Here is a 22,411-nt window from a genome sequence, read left to right on the forward strand (position 1 = left end):
TCAGCCAATCATGTGGCAGCAACTCAATGCATAAAAGCATGCAGGCATGGTCAAGAGGTTCAATTGTTGTTCAGACCAAACATCAGAATGGGGAAGCAATGTGATCTTGACCTTGGAATGATTGTTGGTGCCAGACAGGGTGGCTTAAATATCTCAGAAACTGCTGTTCTCCTGGGATTTTCACACACAACGGTCTCTAGAGTTTACAGAGAATGGGGCGAAAAACAGAAGACATCCAGTGAGTGGGAGTTATATATGTGTGAAAATGCCTTTTTGATGAGAGAGGTCAGAGGAGAATGGCCAGACTAGTTCAAGCTGGTAGGAAGGTGACAGTAACTCATATAATCACGCATTACAACAGTGATGTGCAGAAGAGCATCTCTGAACGCACAACATGTCAAATCTTGAAATGGATGGGCTACAGCAGCAGAAGACTACAAACATACACTCAGTGCCCACTTTTAGGTACAGGAGGTATCTAATTAACAGGTTATTGAGTGTATTTCAATGAATTTATGAGTCAGCAGCAATAAAACTGAGAATTCAATATCTAATTCCCTTTGGTCTCCTTTCTGAGAAGAGAAGACAGGAAGCTCTTACATTGAAGTGACACCATGTCAGGCTCTCCTCCTCTTATTGATGCACAGACTACATTTTACCAATTGTATTCTCAAAATGCAGATAGACAATTGAAACTCCTTGTCTGCTCTGAGATTAAATTTTCTGGTGTCAAGAAATAGGCTGATGCTTTGATGCAGAGTGAAATATTACCTTGCACCAATCTTTTACAACATACAGTACAGGCCCTTCAGCCTATGATGTTGTGCCGACATCTTAACCTACTCTAAGATCAATCTAATCCATCCCTCCCCCATCGCCCTCCATTTTTCTGTCATCCATCTGCCTACCTAAGAATCTATTAACTATCCCTGATGTACCTGCCTCTACCACTATCACTGGCAACACGTTCCATGCACCCAACACTTCGGCTAAACAATCTATCTCTGACATCCCCCCCAGTACTTGCACCAATCACCTTAAAATTATGGCCCCTCGTATTAGCCATTTCTGCCCTGGAAAAAGGTGCTTGCTGTCTACTTGTTCATCATATACACTTCTATTGATTCACCTTTCATCAGCCTTTGCTCCAAGGAGAAGAGCCCTAGCTCGCTCAACCTTTCCTCATTCGACACATTCCTTAATCCAGGCAGCATCCCGGTAAATACTCCCAAGGTGTGCTGGACTTAAATTCAATCTTGCGCGATTAAACTGGTTCAAGAGCAATGGAAGTTATAGTAGGTTAACATATCGGCACAACATCATGCGTCAAAGGGCTTGTACTGCGTGTGCTATATGCTATGAAAGATCAGACAAGAAAAAAGCAGAAGAGTATCAGTACAAATCAAAATGTTGGTAAATAATAGTGTGCTTATTGAAGAATTTTAGCAGGATTTCAGTGTTTAACCTACCTTCCCTCCCCTGTTTCCTATCTAGAAGACATGTGAAAACAAGCATTTCATGTGTAATTCTTGTTGTGAACATCTCAAACTGCCCATCCTGGTCCAGCCACATTTGTGACACAGCCAAGAAAGATCACCAACAACTTTGTTTCCACAGGAGGCTAAAGAAATTTGTCAAGTCCCCGTAACGCTTACCAATTTTTAGCAGTGCACCATAGGAAACATTCTATCTGGATGTACTCTGCACACGACTGCAAGAAGCTGCAGCAAGTTGTGGATACAGCTCAGCACATCACAGGGACCAGCAACCCCTCCATGGACTCCATCTACACTCCTTGCTCCATCAATAAAGCAGCCAGCATAATCAAAGACCCTACCCACCCTGGACATTTTCTTTTCTCCCCTCTCCCACTGGGCAGAGTTGGCGCGTGGCCAAGTGGTTAAGGCATTCGCCTAGTGATTTGAAGGTCGCTAGTTTGAGCCTTGGCTGAGGCAACGTGTTGTGTCCTTGAACAAGGCACTTAACCACACGTTGCTCTGCGACGACACCAGTACCAAGCTGTATGGATCCTAATGGCCTTCCGTTGGACAACATCGGTGGCATGGAGAGGGGAGACTTGCAGCATGGGCAATTGCCGGTCTTCCATACAACCTTGCCCAGGCCTGCACCCTGGAAACCTTCCAAGGCACAAATCCATGGTCTCATGAGATTAATGGATGCCTATTATTATTCATTGGGTAGAAGGTACAGAAGCCTGAAAGCATATACCAACCAGATGTCATCAGACGTCTTGTACGAAAAGATGGACTTTTGACCTCACAATCAACCTCGTTATGATCTTGCACTTAGTCATTTACCGGCACTGCACTTTCTCTGTTGGTGTTACACTTTATTCTGCATCGTAGTTGTTTGATCTTGTTTTACCTCAATGCACTGTGTAATAATTTAATCTGTTTGAACAGTTTGCAAGACCAATTTTTTTACCATATCCTGGTACATGTGACAATAATACACTGATACAATTAACAATTCCAAAGAAGGACTGTTTTAAGAACTGACCAAGGTAATGAGTCTGAGATAATATGATCCTGCCATACATCCTGTCTTAATATTAAAGTCAGTACCTACGGCTGTTGGACACTGAAACACCGTTCTGTGTGTGTGTGTGTGTGTGTGTGTGTGTGTGTGTGTCTGTGTGTCTGTGTCTGTGTCTTGTGTGTGTTTGAGGATATCAGATGCCATCCCTAGAGGGTGTTGGCTGTGGTCCTTGTATGTCTGGGCAAATTGTCCATCAGATCTAGCAACCTCCTGTCTTCAGAAAAAGGAAACAGCAAATCCAAGGTTCTTGGATAACTCAAGAGGGAATGCAGAACCCGGAATTCTGGAGCAACACACACTAAATGTTGAAGAAAGCAGCTGCCTTCTTTTTGAGTTCAAGAGCTGCGGGTTAATGTTACATCTCTATAAAATTCTGGTTTGACAACACTTGGAGTTCAGTTCTTGTCGCCTCATTATAGGAAGGATTTGGAAGCTTTAGAGAGAGTGCAGAGGAGATTTACCAGGATGCTGCCTGGATTAGGAGAGAGCATGTCCTATGAGGATAGGTTGAGTGAGTAGGGCTTTTCTCTTTAGAGCAAAGGAGGGTAAGAGGTGACTTGATAGAAGTATCATAGACAGGTATATGGAGGAACTTAGGGTCAGGGGGGTTATATGGGAGGCAGGGTTTAAGGGTCGGCACAACATTGTGGGCCTAAGGGCCTGTACTGTGCTGTACTGCTCTATGTTCTATGTTCTATCATCATCATTGCGTGCTGTGTCATATGACATGGGCAAACATGTTCTTCCATCTATTGACCATGATTGTTACTGGGAAATTTTTCTACAGAAGTGGCTTGCCATTGCCTTCTTCTGTGTAGTGTGACAGAGGCGTACAAGATGAGAAGAGACAGATCAAGTGGACAGCAGAGACTCTTTCCCTGGGTGGAAATAGCTAATATGAGGAGACATAAATTTAAGGTGATTGGAGGAAAGTATAGGGGAATGTCAGAGAGTGTGGAACGCACAGCCAGGGGTGGTGGTGGAGGCAGATACATTATGGACTCTCAGATAGGCGCATGGATGAAGGAAAAATGGAGGGCTATTTAGAGGGTAAGGGTTAGACTGATCTTGGAGAAGGTTAAAAGTTCGGCACAGCATTGTAGGCGATAGAGCCTTTACTGTGCTCTAATGTTCTATGTGTTATGTTGTACTGTATGTTCTGTGTTCATCAGTCCTCTGCCTCTTCCATCTATCATCTCCCAGCTTCTCACATCATTCCCTTTTACCCCTGCCCCTTCTTCCCACCTTCCCCCTCTCACCTGGACTCAACTATCACCCGCCAACTTGTACTCCTCTCCTTCTTCCTACTTTTTAAAATTTTGGCTTTTGCCCTCTCCCTTTCCAGTCCTTTCCAGCCCAAAATGTTGACTGTTCTTTTCCCTCCATGGATGCTACCTGACCTGCTGAGTTCCTCCAACGTTTTGGTTTGATTTATTTAGAGACGCAGCACGGGGTAATAAGCTCTTGTGGCCCAACGAGCCCGTGCCGTCCAATTATACCCACGTCACCAATTAACTTACCAACTGATACGTCTCAGGAAACCCACGTGGTCACGGAGAGAACGTACAAACTCCTTACAGGCAGCAGCGGGAATTGAACCCAGGTCGCCTGCACTGTAATAGCATTAACACCAACTGCTACGCTATTGTGTTTTCCCATCTTGTTGGGCTGCTCTTGGATAATCTAAGTTTTCTTCCTCAGAGAAAGCATGATTGATAAATGCTTTCCTGAGGTTCAGTTCAACTTGACTTCTGCCTCATTTGTACACCACTGGAGCCCCAAATTCCAGAATTCTATTCGGTCTTCATCGATCACCTGCCAGTTTGTACTCCTTCCCCCCTCACCATCTTCTTATTCTGGCTTCCTCCCCCGTCCTTTCCAGTTCTGACAAAGGGTCTTGGCCTGAAACATTGACTTTTTAATTCCTGTCCATAGATGCTGCCTGACCTGAGGAATTCTCCAGCATTTTGTGTGTGTCACTCTGATTAAGATTATGATAATTTGTTCTAATACTTGCTGCGGTGGTGTGTTATCAGGTTTTCTTCATCTAGAGCTTCAGGACACATTGCAACGTTAAATCAGATCCTACTCTTCCCAAGCTATGCCTGTCTTCTCTCCTAATCCTGCAAATTCTCCCAATTGAACATTGACATCTCACAAAACTAATCTCTGGAAACCCTCAGAGTTCCAGAGGCTGAGGAGATACTTCCACCCTCACACACCCTGTCATCATTCTTCAATTCTCCTGCAGACACCCTTCACCATCCCAAAACTTAGAAGCATCAAGGGAATATTTCCCAAGGTCAGCATTGAAGGTGGTTGCCGTAGTAACTCGCCGGGCACATCAATGGAGCTGCTTGATAAGAACTGTCTCCATCCCTTCCAAGCTTCCCCTGTCGAAATGTATGAAGTAATAAAGAGAGAAAGAGAGAGCAAGAGAATGTAGTGGAGTGGCTTCCCCTCCAGGTTGAGAAATACCTTGTGTAACAGGTGGATGGTTATAGGTGGTTTTGTAGTTGTATGATCCATGTTTCATAGGAGTCATGGAGAGATCTATGGAAGACAGAAAAAGGTATGAAATTTAATATATCCAAAAACATGCACTCAAAGCAGAAAATATGAGGATGAAGGTGTCCAAAAATGACAGAATTAGTGGTGACATTAAGGGGAGGCTGGGAAATCTTTGCTCCAGCTTATTTGCCCACCTCTCTGCTTTACTGTTTAACTGGACAGATTTGACAGAGCTGGTTTGGGGATGCGTGTTCCATGAGAACCAATCGACAACCCCATACACCAACATTGTTTAGCCCAATCTCTTCCTCTGCCTTACACACCCCTCCCACCTCAACTTAACACCAACCGAACTCCATCAACAATAGAAGTCTTTGTGTCAAGCTGTATAAAGAACATTCAGGCCATTCAGTCCACGGTGTTGTGCCTACCACGTAACCTGCTCTGAGATGAATCTAACTCTTCACTCCGACATAGCCTTCCATTTGCCTATCTAAGAGCATCTTAAATGCCCCTAATGTATCTGCCTCCACCACTACCCCTGGCAGGACATTCCATGCACCCATATGTTGGTATGAAGAACTTACCTCCTATAGTTTCCTCTTTATACTATACCTTAAAATTATGCCCCCTTGTATTAGCCGTTTCCATGCTTGGAAAAAGTCACTGGCTGTCCACTTGATCAATGTCACTTATCATCTTATGCATCTCTATCAAGTCCCCCCTCATCCTCCTTCACTCCAGAGAGAAAAGTCCTAGCTCACTCAACCTACCCACATAGGACATGCTCTCTAATCCAAGCAGCATCCTGGTAAATCTCCCCTGCACTCTCTCTAAAGTTTCCACATCCTACTGAGATGGCTTTGCATTCCTACATGGCTTGCAATCTTTAAATGTTATCACTGCGATACCAATAACAAATGCAGGAGAGAAGCGTTAATATAGTGGTCAAGGCTGAGTCCATACTCGATGGATTGTTGCAGTGTGATCTCATTCGTGACCTCTGATATGCAAGGCAAAAACTCTATTTGCTGAGATCTTTACACGGCAATTGGAAATCTTGAGCAGACAATTGCTATTGTCAGACACAAAATATGGATGGGGTCAATAAACCAAACTGGATCGATATGCTACCATTGTGTCAGATACGACCATGTGGTCTTCTGCTGCTCTAGCCCATCTACTTCAAGGTTCGATGTGCTGTGTATTCAGAGATGCTCTTCTGCACACCACTGTTGTAACACATGGTTATTTGAGTTATTGTCACCTTCCTGTCAGCTTGGACCTGTCTGGCCGTTCTCCTTTGACCTCTCTCATTAACAAGGCGTTTTCGCCTACAGGAGTACCACTCACCAGATATTTCTTTTATTTTTGCACCATTCTATGTAAACTCTAGAGACTGTTATGCTTGAAAATCTCAGAAGATCAAACCACCCCATCTGGCACCAACAATCATTCTATGGTCAAAGTCACTGAGGTTTCTTCCTCATTCTGATGTTTGGTCTGAACAACAACTGAACCCCCTGACCATTTCTACCTGTTTTTATGCATTGAGCTGTTGCCACATGATTGGCTGACAAGCTATTTGTATTAACAAGCAGGTGTACAGGTGTACCCAGCAGAGTGGCCACTGAGTTTATTTAATTGGTCAGTGTACATTGGTCCTGGTATAGGTGGATGGTAGAATTGATGAGAATGTGGGAATAAAAGCATACAGGGAAATTTTGTGGGGGAATGGGATTGCTCTTTAAACCAGTATAGAATTATTGGGGTAAATAGCCTTCCGTTATTTCACAAACATCAGTGGAAGCTGACCACCTACCTACCCAGTGTTCAAGAGATACTGACTACCCAGCATGCCTTACTGAAAGTGATTTGGGTTGTTGGGGAGGGTATGCAGAGGAAGGAGAGAACCTTACATTCTGTTGTATGGTCTTAGACAACAAAGTTTGGAGGATTTAAGGTGAGAGGAGGTAATTTCAAAGAAGATATGAGGGGCAAGTGTTTTTTTTTTACACAGAGGTTGGTGGGTGCTTGGAATGTGTTGCCTGGGGTGGTGGTAGAGGCTGATACATTTTTGTCTGCCAGAGAAAGCAGGATCTCCCAGTGGCCACACATTTTAATTCCACATCCCATTCCCATTCTGATATGTTTATCCACGGCCTCCGTGAAGCCACACTCAGGTTGGAGGAACAACACCTTATATTCTGTCTGGGTAGCCTCCAACCTGATGGCATGAACATTGACTTCTCTAACTTCTGGTAATGCCCCTCCTCCCCTTCTTACCCCATCCCTTATTTATTTATTATTTTTTTTCCCCTTTCTTTCTCTCTCTCTTTTTTCTCCCTCTGTCCCTCTCACTATAACTCCTTGTCTGCTCTCCATCTTTCTCTGGTGCTCCTCTCCTCCCATCCCATCATCCTCTCCATTCTCCAGCCTTGCATCCCTTTTGCCAATCAACTTTCCAGCTCTTGGCTCCGTCCCTCCCCCTCCTGTCTTCTCCTATCATTTTGGATCTCCCCCTCCCCCTCCAACTTTCAAATCTCTTACTAGCTCTTCCTTCAGTTAGTCCTGACGAAGGGTCTCGGCCTGAAACGTCGACTGTACCTCTTCCTACAGATGCTGCCTGGCCTGTTGCGTTCACCAGCATTTTGTGTGTGTTGCTGAGACTTTTAAGAGATGTTTAGATAGGCACGTGAATGTGAGTGAAATGTAAAGATACGGAAATTAGTTCAGTTGGTCATTTGAAATACTAATTTAACTGGTTCAGCACAACATTGAGGGCTGAAGGGCCTGTTTCTGTGCTGTACTCTTCTATGCTCCATGTTCTATGACTGCCTAACACTGAAACACGGCCATTCAGCCCAACATTTCCTGGAAAATATTTATATTCCCGGTTAGCCAACTGCAATTCGGTATTCATTGCTTGAAAGATGCAGCCAAACAGCATCCTTTTATGCACCTCACTGCAGTTAGGTTCTTTGATAGATGCCTTGAAACTACTCAACGTCTGAACATCCCATCACCTTCCAAACCTATGACGATCATCACCAAGCAGGACAGCGGGTGACTAGGAAAGCCACAGCTCTCCTTTGAGAGGTTGGTCATGGCTAGAATGAACGTATGCCTGAGCAAGGACCTGGACCTGCTGCACTTAGCCTACCACCACAACAGTTCTACAGATCTCACAGACACCCCAGTTGGCCCTGGACCACGGACAATAGCAATACCCATGTCAGGCTGCTGTTCATTGATTATAGTTCAGCATTCAACACAATCATATGTTCAATACTAATCAACAAGCTTCACTTCTCCATGGATTGTCACCCTGTCATGGTGGAGAAGCTTGTGTGGTCCTGAGATCCCGAGAGTGATGCCGTCTGGAGCTATGCTCCTGGTAGGGTCACCCATGGTGGTAAGGTCGAGGGTGAGGTCCCTGACAAAGAACAATCCAACCAAGACCTCAACGGTGGAACAGGCAGACGAAGTTACTTCGAATTCAACGGCTGTGAAGGCAGATGAAGGCTGCAACAAATCCACCAGCTCCAATCGTTGTGGTTTCCATGCCATTGGAATCAGTTGGTTGATTTGTGAAGTATCGGTTGCTTCTTGGAGTGCAACATCAAGTACACGTTAAACAAATACACACACAGGCCACTTCTTCAGAACGAAGACTATCATTCTTGACCTCGAGAGATAGCCACGACGATGACAAGCTTCAAAACCTGGGCCTCTGTACCTCCCTCTGTACTGGATCCTTGACTTCCTCATTGAGAGACCACAATCTGTGTAGATCAGAAATAACATCTCCTCTTCTCTGACAATCAAAACAGGCGCAAATCAATGATGTGCGCTCAGCCTACTGCTCGACTCTGTAAGCTTATGACTGTGGCTAGACATTGCTCAAATGCCATCTATAAATTTGTCGATGACACAACTGTTGTTGGCAGTATCTCAGATGGTGAGGAGGAGGTGTACAGGAGTGAGATAGTTCAACTGGTTGAGTGGCGTCACAGCAATAGCATCAGTAAAACCAAGGAATTGATTATGGACTTCAGGAAGGGTAAGCTGGGAGAAGGTCTGTGATGGGAGAGTTGGGCCACCAGGCCGCAGGAGCAGAGTTGGACCATTAAACCGCGGGGGGAGCCGGATTGGGTTCGGAGGAGCTGACTTGAGTGCAGGTCGCGCTACTGCCTTCTACTCGAAGGCAACGGAGCTGGTGCCTTCAAGTTGGTGTGAAGGCAGCGTGCAGCGAAACTGTGAGTGACTGTCCTGGATGTTTCTTTTGCAATTGCAAGACACTGTTGGACATTGATTGCCGCAGGCCTGTTTCCCTTGTTTGGTGGAGATACAGGAGGCGAGGCAGCAGTGTCACCTCTGTTGTAGCGAGGTCCAGGTCTCAAGCCATAGGCTTGCCTGCTGTTGCAGTCCAGGTGAGGAGGAAACGTTGCAGATGGTGTAGCATGGTCTCCGTGCTTGATTGAAGGTAGCCTCTCCTGTTGGTGCTGCCCTCCAGTGTTGGATCAGTGGAATTACAGGCTGGACTGCCAGTAACCATCAATTTGTGGGACTTGTCACTCAAGGTCTTGGAATAAAAATATGTTTTCTTGTGTGACTATGTTCTTTTTTTCTCTCTCTCTCTCTCTCATTATTTTGAATGCACATGGATATTTTTGCATCTTGGTGCCAGAGGAACACCGTCTTGTTTGGTTGTATCCATCTATGGTTTGAATAATAATTAAAGTTGATTTGATTTGATTTGAAGGTAGGAGAATGAGGTTGAGAGGGAAAATATATCAGTCATGAACAAATGATGGAGCAGACTCAATGGACCAAACAGCCTAACTCTGCTCCTATGTTTTATGGTCTTAAGGTGATTCACCATTTACTCTGGTGTCTGAGAGAAGGAGATGGTGACAATAGGGACTCCTCTCGTATTAATTGTCCCCTTCCAAATTTTCCACACTACCCTCTTAACCCCAGTTGGCAGGTATTCTATGGGGCTAGATCATCTTCCAAGTTTGCAAATCAATGGTCAGGATGTTCCACTGTGAGGAGATCCACATGATCTTGCCCTTTCAATGGGAAATTTCTAAGCAAAAGCTACCAGAGGTAATTCAATGGAGAAACAAGTTAAGCCTGACTTTCCCAACTGCTCTGAGTGGTACCCTTAAATATGGATTATCCAGCCAATATCATAGCACTTTCTGTGGGAGCTTGCCATTCAGAGATTTCCATATTGCAACAGAGTCTGTGCCTTAGAGAGGGCACAGAGGAGAATTACAGGATGCTGAATGGATCAGGAAGCATGTCGTAAGAGGAATAGGTTGAGTGATCTAGGGCAAAGGAGGATGAGAGGTGACTTGATAGAGGTGTACAAGACGACAAGAGGCATAGATCGAGTGGATGGCCACAGATTTTTTCCCAGGGTGTAAGCAACTACTATGAGGGGGCATAATTTTAAGGTGATTGGAGGGAAGTATCGGGGGGTGGGGGGGATGCCTGAGGTAAGTTCTTTACACAGAGAGTGGTGGATGTGTGAAGCACCCTGCCAGGGATGGTAGTCGAGGCAGATACATTAGGAGCATTTAAGAAGCTCTTAGGTAAGCACATGGATGATAGAAAAATGGAAAGCTATGTAGGAGGGAAGGGTTAGGTTGATCTTAGAGCAGGTTTAAGAGTTGGTACAACACCATGGGCCAAAGGACCTGTACTGTGGTGTGCCATAGTATTCTATGCTCTGTATTCTAAAAGATTTGTGCGAGGTAACATTTCACTCAGCATCAAAGCCAAATAATTTAATCTCAGAGCAGTTAAGGAGTTTCACTTGCACTATACTGTGTTAATGTTCTATGTTCACTGGCTAGCAAGTGCCCTGGGAGGCCTTAGGGCGATTAAGATTTTGCTTGTTCATTATGTATGATGTAGGCGATCATGGTCTTTCCATGACCATGATTGTTCTTGGCAAATTTTTCTACAGATGTGTTTTGCCATTGCTTTCTTCTGTGCAGTGTCTTTACGAGATGGCTGACCCCAGCCATTATCAATACTCCTCAGAGATTGTCTGCCTGGCGTCAGTGGTTGCATAACCAGGACTTGTGATCTGCACCGGCTGCTCACATGACCATCCACCACCTGCTCCCATGGCTCACGTGACCCTGATTCAGGTGGGGGGGGGGCTAACCAGGTGCTACACCTTGCCCAAGGGTGACTGCTATTAAGAGTGCAGGAGGCAAAGATTTGCCTAGAGCAAAGAGTCCACTCCCATCGATCCTCAGGGTCACCACATCCCACTTGAACAATGTTCACACAAGGTCTGGTTTAACATCACTGACTCTCTGTGTAAAGGCCTTCAGTTGAACCCTTATATCTGGATTGTCTGCCTGTAGAGGTCAAGACCAGAATAACTGCCAACTTTCTCATGACATGATCTTTCCAGCTGGCCACAGCAGGCCCCCAGTTTACTGCTCAGCACAGCGCAGGGAGACAACCCAGGCTATTGTAGGCAAGTGACAGTGTGGAGCAGCTGGTACCCAGGGTGTAAGCAACTACTATGAGGGGGCATAATTTTAAGGTGATTGGAGGGAAGTATCGGGGGGTGGGGGGGATGCCTGAGGTAAGTTTTTTACACAGAGAGTGCTCTGGGATTTACACACAACCTCTAATTGCACTGATGTCTCCAACTTACTTCACGTAAAGTAAACTTGAAAGTTTCCACTATTAATGCATAGGTGTTTGTGGACCCCAAGAAGAATTTCATCAAGGTTTAAGGCCCTAACTAAACTGTGGCATAAACATCGTAAAAAACTTCAGCTGTATTGCATCAAAAGTAATGTTCACATTCAATCAGAGGGTTAAGCTGATCCTGGTAAACCCATCTAATGTTTATTAAAGACATCTCCCCTTCAAATGATCAATAGAGCCATGTATCTATTTTCCGTCTGTATTGTATTTTGTGTTACGCATTTATTATGAGTAACTTGTCATGTGGGTTGGGCTGTAGAAGCAAATGAGTATAGTTACATATTCACGCTGTGTCTAAGTCCAGTTCAGTCAGATAGAGCCAGGAAATGGACCACGGCATGATATTTTATTGTCGGCCACTTAGATCACTAACACTGATGCTTCACCTATTATATTATTGTTCAACTGTTCATTTAATTGTACCAACACACATCAAAGTTGCTGGTGAATGCAGCAGGACAGGCAGCATCTCTAGGAAGAGGTACAGTCGACGTTTCAGGCCGAGCCCCTTCGTCAGGACCGCTAATTTTACCGCTAGTAAAATTAATTGCGCCGCTAGTTTTAGTTTTGTTAGTGTTTTATCACTATAAGCTTGTTTGTCTTTGGTTTCTTAATAAAGGATCAAACAGACTCTTTTGAACTTCAGAGCATTGTTATCTTTGGAGCGCGTCATACAGTGTTAACCCCATGCTTAGTCTTGGAGAGGTTTTGGCTTGTTTTCAAGTAACTGCTATAGGTACTTCATTGCTCTGACATGAAAGCATCGAGAGAGAGATAAGAGACTGAAAATCATAAACTTAAGAGACTCTGCAGATGCTAGAAGTCCAGAAATGCTGGATAGAGGAATTCTGCAGGTCAGGCAGTATCTATGCAAGGGCATAAAGAATTGATATTTTGAGCCGGGTCCCTTCATCAGGATTGGAAAGGAAGGGGGAAGAAGCCCCCCCCCCCTTCCAGAATAAAAAGATGGGAGAGGGGAAGGAGTGCAATCTGGTAGGTGACAGGTGAGACCAGGTGAGGGGGAAGGATGGTGGATAGGGGAGAGGGATAAAGTGAGGAGCCAGGAGGTGATAGGTGGAAAAGATAACGGGCTGAAGAAGAAGGAACCTGATAGGAGAGCAGAGTGGACCATGGGGGGAAGGGAAGGAGGAGGAGAAAGTGTACCAGTGGGAGATGATGGGCAGGTGAAGAGAAGGGAAGGGATAAAAGGGGAGTCAGCATAGGGAATGGAGTAGAGAAGTAGGGAGGGGGAGAAATTACTGGAAGTTAGAGAAGTCAATGTTCATGCCGTCATGTTACAGGCAACCCAGACAGAATATGAGGTGTTGATCCTCCAACCTGAGAGTGACATCATCATGGCTGTAGAGGAGACCATAGACTGACATGTCAGAATGGAAATGGGAAGCAGAATTTTAAAATGGGTGGGTACCAGGAAATTGGGAAAGAGAGGACAGTGAACCATGGACAAAATGGTAGGAGGAGGGGAACCATAGGGAGGAGGGTGGAGATGGGCAATTGAAGAGAAGTGATGGGGTGAGGGGAGGAACCAGAATGGGGGATGAATAAAAAGAGAAGGGGAAGGATCTGTGCAGATGTGGAGGCATCATTATGGGTTCCTACAGGCTGCTCATCCCGACGAGCTGTCAAACACAGCCAGGGAGAGCAGGAGCCATGGGAACTTAAGCCAGACCCCAGAGAGCAGCAGGAGGAAGAAGATGCAGACCTGAGGGAGGTTCTTGCTCAATGACCCCTACCACCGGGGAAAGGCAGGTATTCACCACGAGACATGAGGGACTCTCTAGAGAGAGGTGCCTGCAAAATTAAATTCCCTGGTGCAAATCAAATGAGTCCTTAACACCAATACAAATATTCAGCTGGAGATGCCTAACGTCCCACACATTGTGCTGTGCAGTTCTGTCCAGACTGCAGAGATTTATGGGTTAGTTCTACCATAAACCATAGTTCTACCATCTACCATAAACACTGCCTGGGCAGGGCGAAAAGCATTATCAAGGATGCATCTTGCCCTAACCATGGACTTTTTACTCTCCTCCCATCCGGTAGGCGCTAAAGGAGCCTCTGTTCCTGCACTAGCAGGCACAGGAAGAGCTCTTTCCCTGAGGCTGTGACCCTGCTGAACCTCACATCACAGGGCTAAACAGTATTGCATCCGTATTGTACTGTCTCAGTACTTTTATATTTGTGTGCTGTAGCACTTTTTTATTCGCAGTTATTTTGTAAATAACACTATTCTTTGCATTTCTGGTCAGATGCTAACTGCATTTCATTGGCTTTATATCTGTACTCGGCGCAATGACAATAAAGTTGAACCTAATATAATCTAATCTAATCTACTTGTCGCATCTATGTTGAAACATCGAAACATCGCTTGTGTTGGGGATGTACTGAGGACAGCCTGCAAGTAGGCCCATGCTTCCAAAGCCAACGTAGCAAGACTACAATTTGCAAACCTTAACCCCATATGTCTTTGGAATGTGGGAGGAAACCGGAGCACCCAAAGGAACCCCACTCCTTACAGATGTTGGTAGGTATTGAACCCTGATCTTATACAGCTGTGGCTAACCTGTATGCTAACATGTCGCCAAAGGAGTTTTCCTCCTTTGCTCTGCGATTTCTGATTCGGGGACAGACAAAGTGTGTGTGTCGCTCCTGGAGATACCCAGAGACCGTAGATTAGGGGTTCCCAACCTTTTATGTGCCTTGGACCAATACCATTAAACAAGGGGTCTGTAGACCACAGGTTGGGAACAGCTTCTGTAGATGCTGGAACCGGAAGGGGAGAAACAGCTGGGAGGAACTCAGTAGGTGAGGCAGCATCTGTGGCAAGAAATGGAAAGTTGATGTTCTGGGTTGATAGGTCACGACCCTTCAACAGGACTGTGTTTGCTGCTCCGTGCTTGCCATGGGAAGGTGGGGGAGGGGTGTGCCTTTGAGGACTAACAATTCTCTCTGAGCATTATGCAGAGAAGAGCCCAGAATTATGTAAAATTGAGCGAGGTCCCTCCAGTTCCAGTTTAGCATTAGTTCCTGGGCCTAAGCATTTCAAATCTCAAAGAGCCTCTTGTCATGTGCAGAAGTACGGTGAGGTACAAATACAAGGAAAAGCTTGCTTACAGCAATGTCACAGGCACATAGGTACAGACAACACACAGAACATAAATTATACATAACGACACACACAAAATGCTGGAGGAACTCAGTAGCTCAGGCAGCAACTATGGAAATGAGTAAACAGTTGACATTTTGGGCCAAGACCCTTCTTTGGGACAGGAAAGGAAGGGGCAAATAATAAGGTGGGGGGAGAGGAGGGAGGATAGCTAAAAGGTGATAGGTGAAGCCAGGTGGGTGGGAAAGGTCAAGAGCCGGAGAAGAAGGAATCTGATAGGAGAGGAGAGTGGACCATGGGAGAAAGGGAACAAGCGGGGGGGGGGGGGGGGGTACCTGAGGGAGATGATATGCAGGTGAGGAGGAGCTAAGAGGCCAGAGTAGGGAATAGATGAAGAAAGAAGGAAGGAAAATTTTGCTTTACCAGAAGGAGAAATTAATATTCATGGCATCAGGTTAGAAGCTACCTAAACGGAACATGAGGTGTTGTTCCTCCACCCTGAGAGTGGCCTCATTGTGGCAAAAGAGAAGGCCATGGATCAACATGTCAGAACGGGGATGGGGACTTGGACCCTCCTGGAAGTGGACAACTGGTTGCTAGGACCTTCATCGAGATGGATGCTGCAGGAGTGAGCGTATACTACCACCCCTAGCAGGGTGTTCCATTCCCCTACCACTCTCTGTGTAAAAAATGTACCTCTGACATCCCCCCTGTATTTTCCTCCAATCAGAAGTATGCAGTGTGCATACATATTTATTTATTTATCAAGTAGGCCCTTCCAGCCCTTAGAGCCATGCCACCTCAGCAACTCTGATTAACTCTAACCTAGTCACAGGACAAGTTACAATGAGCAATGAACCTACCCAGTATGTCTTGGGACTATGGGAGGAAACTGCAGCACCTGGAGAAAACCCACAAGGTCCACTGGGAGGATGTACAGAGACCACTCACAGAGGACACCTGGATTGAATTCTGAACTCGGGAACGGCCCGAGCAGTAACAGCATCGCACTAACCATTACGTTACCATGGCCTTCAAGTTTGCCTTTATGTATGCCTAAAATTTATGCACTCCTGTCGACACACATTCCAATGCCAACATAGCAAGCCCACAATGTTCAGCAGTGCAAAGTTCAAAGTTCAAAGTAAATTTTCAAAGCAAAGTATTGTCCACAACCCACAGAATGTTGCCGTGGTTCACCGGCGCCATCGTGATGTGTTGGCGTCAGTGAACACAACAACAACAGCAGCACCCTCTCACACACCCATCCTTTCACATACACAGAGGCCTGAGGCCTCCCACCTCAGGACAGGCTGCCTCCGGGCCTCCAGTCCTTGACCCCACTGGCAGCAAACCAGAAATGAAACTACAGTCAACTCAAGTGACCCATTCCGTCCTTGGTTATGTGATAACAATACCTAATATTGTCTGCAGGTTGGTGAAGGGCAGTACATCGTGGGGTCTGACTGAGAGGAAGGCTGTGATTATATTAGTTGACAAAAGCCTTTTAACATCACAGGTGCATGTACTAGATTCAAGTCACCTTGAAAATGTTGTTTTTAGGAAGGAGTAACTGACAGCCAGTACTTTACAGTACAGTTGTGGAGTGAAATTATCAGACATCTCACCTCTCCCGGAAGTTCCGGGAGTCTCCCGCATATGAATAGTGGCTCCCTGATGCCTGCAAATTATATACAATATCATGGAAATCAATTTTTTTGAGAGCGCGCGAGCAAGAGAGAGAAAGCAAGTGAGAGCGACTACGAGAGAGACAGAGCGTGCGCGCCATGGAAGAGTGTTCCAGAAAAAAAAGAAAATATAAAACGTACGCCACCCCAGACTACACTAAAGTGTACCCCTGCCTAATAGAGGTCAAAAATAATGACAGTGCTGCTCGCTGTACTGTTTGCAACAGTGACTTTTCTATTGCCCATGGTGGGTTAAGACTGTAAAAGACATGTTGAGGTGAGTTTAACAGGTGTCATTCATTCATTAGCATAGCGAACATTATTTGAACTAGCTGGCTGGCTGCTAAGGAGCTACTCTATTGCAGACATCCCACCTCTCCTGGAAGTCTCCCACAAATTGATGATGCTACCTCCCTGAAATCAGTTTTTGCAGGGTGGGGTGCCTGAATTATGAGAACCATAGTTTGTAAGGAGAAGGGGCTACTGAGTTGTGATATCATAGTAATGGGAGTGAGGATATAGAAAGAAACAGATAGATAGAAATATACCGAACAAGCTGGTGTATAACGAGCTCAACGTGCTGCTCAAAAACAGACGTACCCAGCCTCATCACACCTTCTGCCTCCCTCTATGTCCGTAGCTCTGCAGGTGCTACAGACATAGTGTGTGAGTGTGGAGATGGTTTCTGACTGCACCACTCTTTTAAGCAGTGTACCCACTAACACTGCTCCTCAACTGTATTTAATTAGTTATTGAGATACATTACAGAACAGGCCCTCCAGCCCCTTGAGCCATGCAGTCCAACAATCCTCCAATTTAACCCTAATCTAATCATGGGACAGATTACAATATCCAATTAACCTGCTGTCTTTGGACTGGGGGAGGAAACCGGAGCACCTGGAGGAAACCCACACTGTCACGGGGGCAACGTACAAACTCCTTTCAGACTGCGGCAGAAATTGAACCTGGGTCACCTGTACTGTAAAGCGTCGTGCTAACCACTATGCTACAGGCTGCCCGTCCATCTCCTTTTCTTCAGAATCAAATCAGAACTTAACTTCCAATTCACACATAAAAGTTGCTGGTGAACACAGCAGGCCAGGCAGCATCTCTAGGAAGAGGTACAGTCGACGTTTCAGGCCAAGACCCTTTGTCAGGACTAACTGAAATAAGAGCAAGTAAGAGATTTGAAAGTGGGAGGGGGAGGGAGAGATCCATAATGATAGGAGAAGACAGGAGGGGGAGGGATGGAGCCAAGAGCTGGACAGGTGATTGGCAAAAGGGATATGAGAGGGTCATGGGACAGGAGGCCCAGGGAGAAAGAAAAGGGGGAGGGGGAAAAACCCAGAGGATGGGCAAGGGGTATAGTCAGAGGGGCAGAGGGAGTAAAAGGAGAGAGAGAAAAAGAATGTGTGTATATAAATAAATAAATAAATAACAGATGGGGTACGAGGGGGAGGTGGGGCATTAGCGGAAGTTAGAGAAGTCAATGTTCATGCCATCAGGTTGGAGGCTACCCAGACGGAATATAAGGTGTTGTTCCTCCAACCTGAGTGTGGCTTCATCTTACAGTAGAGGAGGCCGTGGATAGACATGTCAGAATGGGAATGGGACGTGGAATTAAAATGTGTGGCCACTGGGAGATCCTGCTTTCTCTGGCGGACAGAGTGTAGGTGTTCAGCAAAGCGGTCTCCCAGTCTGCGTTGGGTCTCGCCAATATATAAAAGGCCACATCGGGAGCACCGGACGCAGTATATCACCCCAGCTGACTCACAGATGAAGTGTCGCCTCACCTGGAAGGACTGTCTGGGGCCCTGAATGGTGGTAAGGGAGGAAGTGTAAGGGCATGTGTAGCACTTGTTCCGCTTACAAGGATAAGTGCCAGGAGGGAGATTGGTGGGGAGGGATGGGGGAGGATGAATGGACAAGGGAGTCGCGTAGGGAGCAATCCCTGCGGAAAGCAGAGAGGGGGGTAGGGAAAGATGTGCGGACACCTCCAACGGGATCCCACCACTAAGCACATCTTTACTGTTTTGTGGCAGCAGTACTGAACTACATATATTCCATTCATTGTATAAGTTCTGTAATGGTTACTTTAAAACAAACCAAAACCTCTCAGAGACTCAGCACGGGGAGAAGGGGGGGTTGACACTATATGACGTGCTCAAAGAATAACAAAGTTCTAAGTTAAAGAAAGCATGTTCGATCCTTTATTAAGAAACCAGCAAAGATGAACAATCTTGTAACGATAAAAAACTAATGAAGCTAAAACTAACAATATAATGAAATAAGCAGTCTAAGCGTACCCAATGTACTTAAGCGTTATCAATCTTAGCGTATTTAAACATTAGCAGTTTTGAGCATGCTGAGCCAAGTGGTCAACAAAAAATATATAATTCCCCTGACCTATCACCTGCTCTAACCAGACTAAAACTGACTAAAGACAAAGCATGAATATGTACCACGCCCCAACTCATGTGACAAATTCACACAACATAGAATACAGACAGACAGACAAAAATAGATACATGGTTCCTACAAGTCCCATGCTATTTTAACGTTCCAAAGTCCATCAGCTCACACCCATCTACATAGCAATCTATTTGCTGCTCCTTGGCCCACTTACCAAACTAGTCAAGATCTCCTTGTAATCTTGTGATCTATGATAACCTTCTTCAATAACACTTCCTAATTTCGCGTCATTCACAAACTTACTGATCAACCTTTGTGCACTTACATCCAAATCATTTATATAAATAAACTAATTCCAATAGAGTTATAGTATGATAGAGCGCTATGGCACAGATACAGGCCTTTTGGCCCATTTAGTCCATGCCAAGGGTGACCTCTCTACCAGAGGAGGTGTAAGATGCTCCTTCTCTCCACTAGCCTGCAGGTCACCCTTGGGCAAGGTGTAGCACCTGCTTATCCCGCGCCCCCCCCCCCCCCACCACCACCGGTCAGTCACCTGAGTCCATAGGAGCAGGTGGTGGATGGTCGTAAGAGTGGCTGGTGCGTATCACAAGTCCTGGTTATGCAACCACTGACACCAGGCAGACAATCTCTGAAGAGTATTGATAATGGCTGGGGTCACCCATCTTGTAAAGACACTGCCCAGAAGAAGGCAATGGCAACTTCTTTAGATAAAATTTGCCAAGAGCAATCATGGTCACTATGATCGACTACGTCACACAGCACGGTGCGTAATGACAATGAGTCCATGCCGAGCTGTCACTCTGCCTACTCTTATTGACCTGCACGTGGACCATAGCCCTCCGTACCCCTCCCATCCGTATACTTATCCAAACTTCTCTGAAATGTTGCAATCAAACCTGTATCCACCATTTTCACTGGCAGCTCTGACTGTGTCTTTTTCTGCATTAAGGTCTTGTTTCTGTACAGTGTGTTTCTCTCCCCGTCTCGCGTTTCATTGTCTTGTGTAATTTATACTCTGTATGTTTGTACCTACTGTTGCAAGCAAGTTTTTTGTTGTATCTGTACCTCATCGTACCTCTGCAAATGACAGCAAACTTGACTATCTCTCATCTGATGTAAAACATCCTCGTACCATTCTGGTCAGTCCTCTCAGGACCATCCCCCAAGACCTTGATATCCTGAAGTCCGGGGACAAACTTGGAAGAAGTTTTCTGGTAGAGACATAGAAAGATTTACCCTAGCTTTTCAAATGTAGAAAACCACTTAGAAGTATCTTCATGGCTTCATTTTGCACTCCTGTTTTCATGAATATTTAAAACTTCTGAAAGGCCTGGATAGGGTTGACATGATGAAGACCAGAGGACACAGCCTTAGAACAGAAGGAGGTCCCCTTAGAAAGGAAATGAGGAGGAATTTCTTTATCCAGAGGGTGGTGAATCTGTGGAATTCATTGCCACAGGCAGCTGTGGAGGCCAAGTCTGGATGTATTTAAAATGGAGGTTGATGGGTTCTTGATTAGTCAGGTCAGCCAAGGTTATGGGAAGAAGAGAGGAGAATGGGGTTGAGGGGGAAAATAAATCAGCCATGATGGAATAGCGGAACAGACTTTGCTACTAATTCTGCTACTGTGTCTTACGGTCTTTTGCAGTGGGAAGAGGTCAAATTGTTGGTCATAATAAAATTCACGGTTAGTAGTTTGATTGACTCAGTGGAGAAAGCGATGGAGGTACTGTAATTTCATTCATAGCCCAGGCATTATCAGGCTGGGCCTAGCACTGCAGTGAAATTGGAAGAGGTCCCTCCTATAGCCTGTTAAAAAATCTAAATCATTCTCTTGCTGCCAGAGGTTCTTTTGGCTAATATTCAACTGCTCCCAATTATTTCAGACCCACAAACCAGCCTTCCTGAAACTTTAAAGTGCTGATAACACAGAAGAATGGATGGCATAATTAGTACAAAATAAAACATTCAAGGACATTAATTTCCTGTATAATATAGGACATGGCTACATTTCAACTAAGCTATGCAGATCAGAAAAGCTTCATGGTTTACAACTCCACGCAGTTATGTAGTGCATTAAACAAAGAGAAATACCTTAAAGGTGGACAGGCGAAGTGTAACATATGGGGTCAGAAAGCACACTCAAAGTTCAAATTAAATTTATTATATAAGTACGTATATATCACCAAATACTACCCTGAGATTCATTTTCTGGCAGGCATTTACAATGGAACAAAGAAATACAATAGAATCAATGAAAAGCTACATACAAACAACCAATGTGCAAAAGACAAACTGTGCAAACACCAAAAAAATTAGTTAACTAATGAACAGGTAAGTAGATAGATAAATAAATAAAGACAAAAAACTCAAATAATTATTTAATAATACTGAGAACATGAGTTGTAGAATCCTTGAAAGTGAGTCCATAGGTTGTGAATCAGTTCGGAGTTCAGGTGAGTGAAGTTATCCACGCTGGTTTAGGAGCCTGATGGTTAATGAGTAATATTGATCATAAACAGCCATGATCATTAAGCAAGGTTTCAGTGGCCTTGTAAAGGAGGAGAGAGGTGTGGAGAACCATGGAGGGTTCAGGGCCATTGGTGAGTGAAGGTTTAGGTGCCAACAATAAATCAATGGACAACGAACAAAAAGCTGGAACTGGAGGGTCAGGTCAAGTTGTGAAAGTCACTTACCAAGGCCTTCAGTTTGCCAAAGAGATTTTATTTATTTGTTTCTTTCAGTTGGGAAGCAGTTTGAATTCTGGGTTTGTTTATGAGCTGATCAAAGCTTCTGAGCAGAGTGTAAAATGAGCATAGTTTAAGTTGATGCCGTGCATAACTTAGAATCAGAAAATGATTAGTCATTCACCTCAGGAAGGATGTTGACAGTGTGCCAAGCCCACCCCTCCCCTCAAGGGGCCATTCACGATCAGCCTGTGTTGTCAAGGGCACCTGTCAAACACTTGCACTCCATCACCTCTGGGAAACAAATTCTTTTGTCAAACTGAAGAACATTTCAGCCCAAAAAAATCACATGCATAGAAAACTTGCCTAAATCTATAAGTGACTTTGAAATATTAGAGCCATTCAGCCCATCAGGACTGTCCCTCATTACATCATGCATGATCTACATCTCCCAAATGCAGAAATACAGATTATGCAGGCCTTTATAAATTAAAGTATTGATTACAGGAGATGGGACATTATGCTGAAGTTGTATAAGATGTTGGTGAGGCCTAATTTGGAAAATTGTGTACCGTTCTGGTCACCTACTCACAAGAAAGATATCAGTCAGATGGAGAGAGTGCAGAAAAAATTTACCAGTATGTTGCTGGGAATTGAGC

The 22,411-nt window shown here is 45.0% G+C and overlaps 1 protein-coding gene across 10 annotated transcripts in view; it reads right to left on the reverse strand.

Annotated features, from left to right (window-relative positions):
• The window catches only part of srcin1a (SRC kinase signaling inhibitor 1a), a 577,643-nt gene that overhangs the window by 364,276 nt on the left and 190,956 nt on the right, over positions 1–22,411 (reverse strand). For 8 of the 10 annotated variants that reach the window (XM_072248747.1, XM_072248743.1, XM_072248746.1 and 5 more), the window contains exon 3: positions 5,038–5,112. The exons of the other annotated variants lie outside the window; for them this stretch is intronic. In XM_072248747.1, coding sequence (XP_072104848.1) covers positions 5,038–5,112 — 75 coding nt within the window. The remainder of the gene's footprint in view (positions 1–5,037; positions 5,113–22,411) is intronic. 10 annotated transcript variants of the gene reach the window in all.

This window comes from Mobula birostris, chromosome X (assembly GCF_030028105.1).
Source record: "Mobula birostris isolate sMobBir1 chromosome X, sMobBir1.hap1, whole genome shotgun sequence".
In the NCBI taxonomy this organism is placed as follows: Eukaryota; Metazoa; Chordata; class Chondrichthyes; order Myliobatiformes; family Myliobatidae; genus Mobula; species Mobula birostris.